Raw genomic sequence first — 9,214 nt, forward strand, 5'->3', positions numbered from 1 at the left:
CAAAAAACAGTAATATAATTAGAAAAGTATGTTTATTTATTTATCATGCATTTAAGAGAAAGGAAAACAAAGAAACACGGGTGTATTAATGAAATGTATTTAAAGTACGGTATTGTCACAGCACGCTTATTTAATTTGTAATAATTTTGTTTTACAAGGGGCCGGAGGCCTAGAGTTTGATGAATAAATTCCCTGTATGGGGAGCATGGAATGTAAGTTGATCATTGAGGCCCTCGTTACAGTAAAATACAGCATTATATAATAAATAACAATATACTATTAAAGGCATAAAAATATTTAAATAAACAATAAATTATAAATGAAAAATTAGATATGTAATTTTTCAGTGGTATACTGGTATATTATGCTATGAAAAAATGCTAATATTGAGTGGACTTGGATATAAATTAAATGAAATCATGTGTGTATTTTCAGGAACTGGACGTGGATTAATGACCAAGAGGTCATTGAAGGTTTGTGACTTATTTATTATTCAACAATATTTTGTGAGGGCAATTCCAGTGATCATGCTATAAAACAAATATACACTAGACCAGCATCCAAATAATATATTTACTTGTTCTGTATTTTTTTACTTTCTCTTTTTTTTAGCCTGGCGATACTATAGTTAAAGTTCCACATTGTCTGCTCATTACAACTACCACTGTTCTAAGAAGTGATATTGGACCAGTTATTAAACAGTAAGTCCATCTTAAATCCATACTGTCGAAGAAAAGACCAAAGTATGTTTGCTATGATATGAGCATTCATCCGTCAGGTTGGCAATTTATAAAAGCAAATGATGCATTTTATTGTAATTGTTTAAAATTAGCTATATTAGCATTTTTCAACATATTTGTGTCAATGTACGCATACTGCAACATTAAAAATTTCATCACATTCAAAGCACTTTGAAAAGGGCATCTACTTTCCAAAAATATGAATATATGGGAATAGATTGAATATTGTAATAATTATACTATTTGGTAACACACACTAATCCTAAACAACTTTTTAGATTGGTGAGTACATTTTTAAAGTAGAGTTAATGGGGTTTTTTTGTGGGGTGGTGGGAGTTGGAATTTTCAATGTGTACCAGTTTCTTATTCCTCTGAATAATTATTATAGTAAACTGTGTGATGATGATTTAACAAAACAATGACAAATAGTGACTCAATATACTTTCAGACATCCAGAATTAACGCCAAGGCAAATTTTGTGTATATTCCTGTTAATTGAAAAGCATAAAGGACGATTATCCTTCTGGAGCCCGTACATCTCTCAACTACCAGATACGTACACAACAACTTCATATTTCACAGATGAAGAACTCAATTCCTTACCACAGCATCTCCACCAAAAGTCCTTGTTCCAAATTGAGACAGTTAACGATGAGTTCCAAAAAGTTAAAACATTTTCTGAATGTCTTAAAAGCTTGGATTTGCATTATATCAGGTTATTCACGTTTGAGGCATTCAGGTGGGCGTGGTTCGTGATCAACACCAGATCTGTGTACATGGATCCTGATGTTAGCCAATGGAAGAATTCGCACGAGCTTGACTCCTATGCATTAGCACCATTTCTTGATTTGCTGAACCATTCAGCCAAAGCAGAGGTGAGTCATTATTAATTAGTGGTAGAGTATGAACACAATCCATATACACTATGGGGAAATATGTGGCACAGTCAGAAAGCTCCAGGCTTCCAATACAATAATGCATGGTTCAAGAATACAGCTGACAATTATTTTGTGTTCTAAGGCAAGAAGCATCCTGCTGGGGAGACATGACCCCCCCCCCTCGTTGGGGAGAAAAACCACAATTGTATTTTCTACATTTTAGTAGACTTTAAAATCGATTAAATAAGCCTTTGAAACCCCTAAATTGTTAAAATTTTCAGGGGTTTCGCCCCCCCCCCTTGGACCACTTTAGAAACATTTTAAACGATGCTTAACCACACCCGCTTTGCTCTCGTCTGGGAAATCTGTCCCCTCGTCGGGGCATTGGCCCCCATGTTGGGGACCTCGGACCCCACGTCGGGGAAATCCTGGCGCCACCCCGGTTGTCTTTCTTACTTACTTGATTCTTATTTGATAATTCGAGTCTTCTAAAGCTTCCGCGTATTTGACCATTTCTTCACTATAACTACAGAGGGCTTAACTTCGCAGAGTGAGGATTAAGGTGCTTGTAGTCTTGCAGCAGTTTCACCACTCAGGAGTGTTGGGTTCCTGATATCATCTTCTATCCTGCATTTCTACAACTACCTACATCTACCACTTTCCGTCAGTCTGTGTTCTCTACTCTTTCTCATAATGTATACATCTGACTATATCACTCTCGTCTCAGCACATGCCTACTGTATATAATTTTAATATGTATATTTTAATATGTATATTTGAATTGCAAAATAAATGAACAACCATGAGAAACAGTTGCATACGTAAAACCCTGAAACACCCAAATAAGCCCCAGCATTTCTCTATCCCTATATTTTTTCAAAAAGTAACACAGTGTTCACTTTTGGTTAAACCAATAGTTAACCAAATGTCTTTTTTTCCCTAAGAATTTGAAATTTCCTCATTATTTTAAAGCAAACACCAACGTTCAATATTTATTTAATAGTATTATTTAATCTTGCAGGTAACAGCTGGATTTAATCAAACTTCTAATTGCTATGAGATTAAAACTCACAACAGCTACGAGAAGTATGATCAAGTGTTTATATGCTATGGTCACCATGGTAATGAGAAACTGCTATTAGAATACGGTTTTGTAGTTCCATTGAACTACCAGACAACAGTACATATTCCTTTTGGTAATCATTATTATGTTTATTTTATTTAATACTATATCTACTGTAAAACCTCTAATTAAAGCCCAGTGGGCTTAATCTCAAGATGAAGCCATCTCGAATTGAAGCCCCCTCTTTTGTTTGCAAAACTAGCCTCAAAAAGAAGCCCATGGGCTTCTTCTCGAGATAGTACAGTACATACACTGTACATGAATTTCAAAAAACAAAATAAATTAAAAACAAGCTTGGTTTATAAAGTAGTTTAGGTGATTTAATGTCAGTTAAATACACTCTATGATACAGATTGATGTTACAGTGGCCATATTTATTGTTTTTATAGTACAAATTCACAAAATTTACAGCATTCATTTTGAAGGCTACTTTGCAAAAGTAGCCTCAAAATTATCTTTATCATTGGGATGAAATTTTAGGTTGGTCTTGAAAAATTACGTATTCAATCCACGTCATCTGTTTTTGTTATGCCATTCTATGTTGTTTAGCAAGAGAAATAGTGGTTTTTTTGTAAACATTCTTATTTAAAAATAGGGGGTGGTTTTTGGGGTATCTTAGTTCATATAGTACATGAAATGGTTTTATCGAGCAACAAATTTCTTCTTTTAGAGATTAATAGTTATTCTGATTGTGATAAAGCGATTGTATTTTGTTTTGGTAATAAGCAATCACAAAATACTATGATTTAATAATATTTTTAGGTATGGTAACTTTTTTTTTTCAGAATTAATTTTAGAGAGTGTAAAAAGTTACCATGGTCGCAACATCCCCTCCACTGTATTGAAGAAGAAAATTAAGTTTCTGCGAGAACATTCGCACCTGTCAGCGATGAGCGAGTTAACTTGCGGTTATGAGGGAGTATCTTGGCAGCTGATGGTCACGTTGAGTCTACTTTGCACAATAAATAATAACAGGTAGGAATTCCCAAGGAATTTGAAAGATATCCCGCTTGGCAAAAAAATTAGGAAAACCTATTAAAAATTCAGTAAAAACTTTGAATAGCTTTTTTAAATGTGATAGCTAGAAACCCATATTCGATTTACAAATTATTCCATTATTTAATGTTGCAGGATTCATTGGCAAAGAATTTGTGTCGGACAAGAGACTACGACAGCGGAGGAGCTGAAAGTAACTAATGAGATTGCTAATTACATTCTGAAAAATATGCGAAAGCAAATTACTGAAAAGGTAGGAATGCCTTATATATTATATTAATTTAATCAAGCTAATCACGTACAATAACAAAAATTACGATATAATTATCATAGCAATCCTATTTAAACATAAGTTTGCTTTCTTCACAGATAGGGCGTCTTAGTGTGGGAGGACATTACAAATTATTAGAAGATTTCTTAAAAGAACAGTTACACATACTGGATACAAGTATAAAACTTCTTGCTGAAAATAATCAGAGAGTATAGAAGAGATCTGTATTTTAGAAAAAAAATCCTAAAGTTTTTTCGTTAAAAGTCAAAAATCACAGTGGAGATCCGTCTTCAACCAAACGTCTGCAAGTTCCAGTTGAAGGTACATCTTTTAGGTGTAGGTTAACTGTGGCATTGTTGTCACAGATTTGGACTTGATGTGCTAATTCGGTTCACCACAGCCAATGCCATAGCCAAGATTTTTAAATGTTGTGGGATTATATCGGTGTGGACCCACTTTACGTGTAAATTCAAAAAATGTGGACCCATTTTCTTAAAGGTTGTCCCATTTTACGCAAAAATATGAATAATCTGGACCCATTTTCTAAAAAAAAATTACCCATTTTACGCAAAAAAATGAGAAATCTGGACCCAAATTTATAATGTGGACCCATTCTTTGTGGACCCAATAGAAAAATTGTGTAGGACTGTCCCAATAGCTGGCTACGACATTGACCACAGCGTTGGTGTGTTTTAACAGGGCTGCACTGAGTAGGCTTTAGCATTACCCTGAGGTAAACTCACTGCAATCTCAGGCATGAGGAAGTTCCACTGTATGGATTTTATTTGGCATTTTTAATGAGATAAAAGCAACAATTTATTGTTAGTGATACACAGCTATGGACACATAGGTTGTTTGTTCCGCAAAAAAACTCATCCGGATGATGATGGTGTACTGTGCCACTTTACTTTATCAACAGTTCAATACATGACAGAAACAACAGAATAAACATTGCTTTATCTATATGTGTAGTATATCTATAGGAAACTGATATAGTTGCACATTCAGTTATTGTAATATCACACTTTCAGTGAAGTGTCTGGCATTTCCATAATCTTGTGCATTATTGGACTTATTTAAAACAGTACGAGATATTTTATAAAATTTAAAAGAATAGATTAATTGTATACAGTAATTGTGAATATTAATATTTTTAATTGCTACTGTATATATGTAATCTATATCTGTTGAATTTAGGAATTTTACATAATAATGAAAGTATAAAGTAAAAAACAGCAGCACTTTTGAGACCAACAATATCCTCTAGCTTTCGTCCACACAGTGGACTTCATCAGGAGACTGATCATCAGGAGACAGTCTCCTGATGAAGTCCACTGTGTGGACGAAAGCTAGAGAATAAATTATATATTGTTAGTCTCAAAAGTGCTGCTGTTTTTTACTTTATACTCTCTATACTGTACAGACTAACGCAGCTATACTTTTTATTCATTACATAATAATGGTATATACTGTATATATTTTTTTAATGATAATATGGTTTAATGTATTTTTAAATTATTATATTCCAGGCCTTCTGCATGTGTTACAAAAAATCTAAGTTACACATGCAGTAGGACTGATGTCAATTTTAAGTTCAAAAAAAAAATCTGGTTGATATTAAATGTCGAAGCCGTTTTAGTCATCAATTTTACTGGTAGCAATAACTGGCCAACCAGTAAAAATTTTGAGATTGTAAAATAATGAAACCACTGATTAGGCCTAGACTGGACTTCTTTCAATAAATGAACATCATTCCAGTATATACCTAGGCTATGACTATACTGTATGTGTTGTTTTTTCAAGTCATTAAACCCCACTCAAAAAGGATAACGCCTCAGACTGCGTGCATAGCTAAATTTATGGACAAATTTACCAGTAAAAATGTTTCAATTGGGAGAACACTGATGAGGCATCAGAAGTGGCCCGTCTTTTTAGGCAGTGGTGGCGCCAGCGAGAACACCCTACCGGGAATTTTTATTCCGGGACCCTGACCGAGGCTCTAGTCGACCCCTTCGTTTGGACATGTTAGACCCCATGTCGGTAGTATAAATACTGTACTGATCTATGTACTTGTGCTCTACGGCAGACTGTGAAGATGATAGCTAACCAAAACAATAAATTGTTTGTTTGCCTTTCTTTTCATAAAAATGATAAATATGGGCAGGTGGAAAAAGTTTTTTTATTTATTTATTTAAAAAAAATACTCATCAGATGGAATAGAAATAACCCACAGAGGCCTAGAATGGCAATATCTTACATCAGACAACTTTAGACTAATTTGTAGAGCATCTGGCAATAAATAAAGATGAATTCACTCACATTTTTTTTTAATATGAAAAGAAAAAAGCTAAAAAAAAAACTCTTTTAAAGTTTTTTTGTTTTTCCGCCCCTGTTTTTTTTCAGTGAGTTAGGGGGCGGGTGGAGAAGGGCAAACAAACAATGTTTTTATTGCTTGTACAGTACTATTGAACTATGATGTTGCTGTATAATTAACCTTGGTCAATTGATCATGTGTGTTGTTGAACTTAATAAAATAACCACCAGTCTTTTCACTAAGTATAAATTAAATAATTTATTTCCTATTCTCTTTACAAATAATTGTAATCACATACAAGCATTCCCACACCCACAAAAAAACTACCATAACAAATTATCCTTGAATATCAAGGGAATAAATGTTAGCAGCATCTGATTTTAGCAAAGAACAGAACTCTTAAGGATTTCGTTGGAATGCAACCTTATCTCAAATAGTACTACTACGAACTGGAGGGCGTTCTTATTGAACGTGTGCTGCGTCAGTTGAACGCATGTTCGAGTTTCAAACACTATTCAAATTTTAATGACCTGTATCTAGATAAAATTAAATGGTTCAAGTCCATTTACTGGATTTTACTTTGATGTGAACCGGGAAAGCACATAACCAATGACCAGAGAGGGGATGGGGGAATAACTGGGGTTAAGTTGCTACATAAACAGCACATTTTAACATTCTGTTTTTAAAAATGATAATGTACTGACAGTAGTATGGAAAAAAAATCACCCATAACTTTTAGAAAATCCAGTATCAAGATTACAATATTGTACCTGATTGACATACTGTATTTAGTTCATACTCTACGGTTTCTAGTAAAGAATTATTTTAATAAAATTAAAAATTATTTTATTTATTATTGCTATGGAAGATGTCTTCCCTATTTCAAGAAGTCTGCATTAGAAAACATCACACTTCATCATTGCACCATCAGAACAGCTTGAAAAATACCCATCTTCATTACTTCTGCCACCTCAATAATTTTAATTCCTATGGGGAAAAAGAAAACTATACATTAATAATATTAATTAACTATTAAATTATCAATGATTGACCAGTAATAATCAACTATATATGTATATTTACAGTACTTATTTATTGTTCCTATACATTCAGTACAAAAAACATATAAAAAGAAAGATTTATTTTCTCTGAAGCAAAATTCATCAAGAAAGAGATGGAATTAAATTTAATTAAAAATTAGGTCAGGTCACTTCAAGCTTGGAACAGACCACTAAAGACATCAACAGAACTACCATCTGCCAGCCATCATTTTTGTTGACACTACCATTATATATATGGGGGTGGAATGACATCATATTTATATGGGCAATCTACATGTGTCTATTAGTGGCATTTATTTTTGTTTGAGTAATAATAAATAATATAATTAAAATCAAGGTATTGTCACAAAAAAATTGATAACATTGTCAGAACATTAGTGATAAGTTAAAAGAGTGTAATATCCAGGGACGAATTCCTTTTTTACGGAGCTTTCAGTTTGTGCAACGACATAACAAACCCTAGAACGAATTCACTCATCCATGAGCGTTCTCTGCACAGCGTACATTAGGGCCAAACTGTAAATTCTGACAACAATAGGTGACAACAGCTTAACATTCTTGCATATACAGCTGATGTCTTCTTAGTGATGTCAAATACGTTCCAGGTTCTACAGTCGTCATGCTATTGAAGGCTCCCTATCATTTACTTCCGTACCTTTTGATTAGTACTTGATAATGATCAAATCTTAAATCCAAGTTGCCTCATGCATTCTTTATGAGCTTCAATTAAGTCTTGGCAGTTTTCTTCTCCTTTCTCCATTATGCTGCAAAACAAAACAATTCAACTCAATACATTTAGAAACAAGTAAGAAAGAAGTCTATTTTACTTTAAAGGCCTCATAAATTAGAATACCTGTACAATAGGCCTGCTAAGTGATTGAAAGTACAGAACTGTATTTGTTTACATACAGTAATACAATACAGCATTGCCATTTCAATTGTTCTTTACCTTCTTAATATTATTTTATACCGAGTCTGTGGGATTTCATTTGCTAATAAAAAAAACCCCTAAAAAGGGGTCCTCATCCTAACCAGTTAACATTAAAGACTTAGCTAGGCCTACTGTAGATTCCTATTCCATCCATAATGTAGCTAGCTTTTAACTGAATGCAGTCAGCATGTTCTCATCCTGGCGCATACAATAGATAGAGGAGTACTCAAAATAGTCAAGAGTAGGCCTCTACTCTAGACTAGGCCTAGGCCTAAGTAAGTAGCCTAACTAAAAAGCTAACCTGCCGCCTGCACTCACCAAGCATCTCTAGTTTTTTTAGTTTCTGGGCAAGCACAACACGGCTTTAGTTTTGGTTTTTCTTCTTGCACTTTTGTAGAATCTGTATTACATTTTTCTGACATTATGACAGCGAATCTTGACTTCAGGAAAAAACTAACACCGGCGTCTCATCCACATGGTCTGGGAACAAGTCAATTCGAGCGGATGCCGCTTCGAGCGAATGCCAGTTCGAGCGGATTCGAGCGGGAAAAAGATTCACTTGCGCGAACAACAGAATGTGCGAGTTATGTATGAATTTCCTATTTTGAGCTAGCTTACAATTTTCTTTCCGGCTGAGGCTCAAGCTTTGCCTGAGAGCCAGGCACTGGCGTATCTTGGGGGTTCGCGGGAGGGGGAGGGGGGCGCACACCCTCCAAACCTTACTCGCCCCCCCCCCAGTCTCCCCCACCAAAACAAACTTGCAAGCTAGTTAAAAATCACCTAAAATCACCTTATTTTGCGAGTGAGCACCCCTCATCCGTCCTCCTACTTCACCTTCGCAGGGGCGGATTTAGGGGGGGGGGGCCGGCCCGGCCCCGGCCCCCCCTTTTGGGAGGAAAA

General features: G+C 34.9%; 1 protein-coding gene across 1 annotated transcript; it reads left to right on the plus strand.

The window, feature by feature from the left end:
- Positions 1-612: 612 nt before the first annotated feature.
- On the plus strand, positions 613-4,249 carry LOC117114276 (SET domain-containing protein 4-like; the record flags this gene model as incomplete). The annotated part of the gene is given in 6 exon segments (XM_033257931.1): positions 613-701; positions 1,189-1,615; positions 2,640-2,814; positions 3,527-3,716; positions 3,873-3,990; positions 4,107-4,249. Coding segments are annotated over 6 exon segments (1,116 nt in total), but the record flags the coding sequence as incomplete, so codon positions are not given.
- Between the last annotated feature and the right edge of the window lie 4,965 nt (positions 4,250-9,214).

Source organism: Anneissia japonica, unplaced genomic scaffold (assembly GCF_011630105.1).
Source record: "Anneissia japonica isolate Jap-2015-1 unplaced genomic scaffold, ASM1163010v1 scaffold287957_len1322810_cov207, whole genome shotgun sequence".
Classification (NCBI taxonomy): Eukaryota; Metazoa; Echinodermata; class Crinoidea; order Comatulida; family Comatulidae; genus Anneissia; species Anneissia japonica.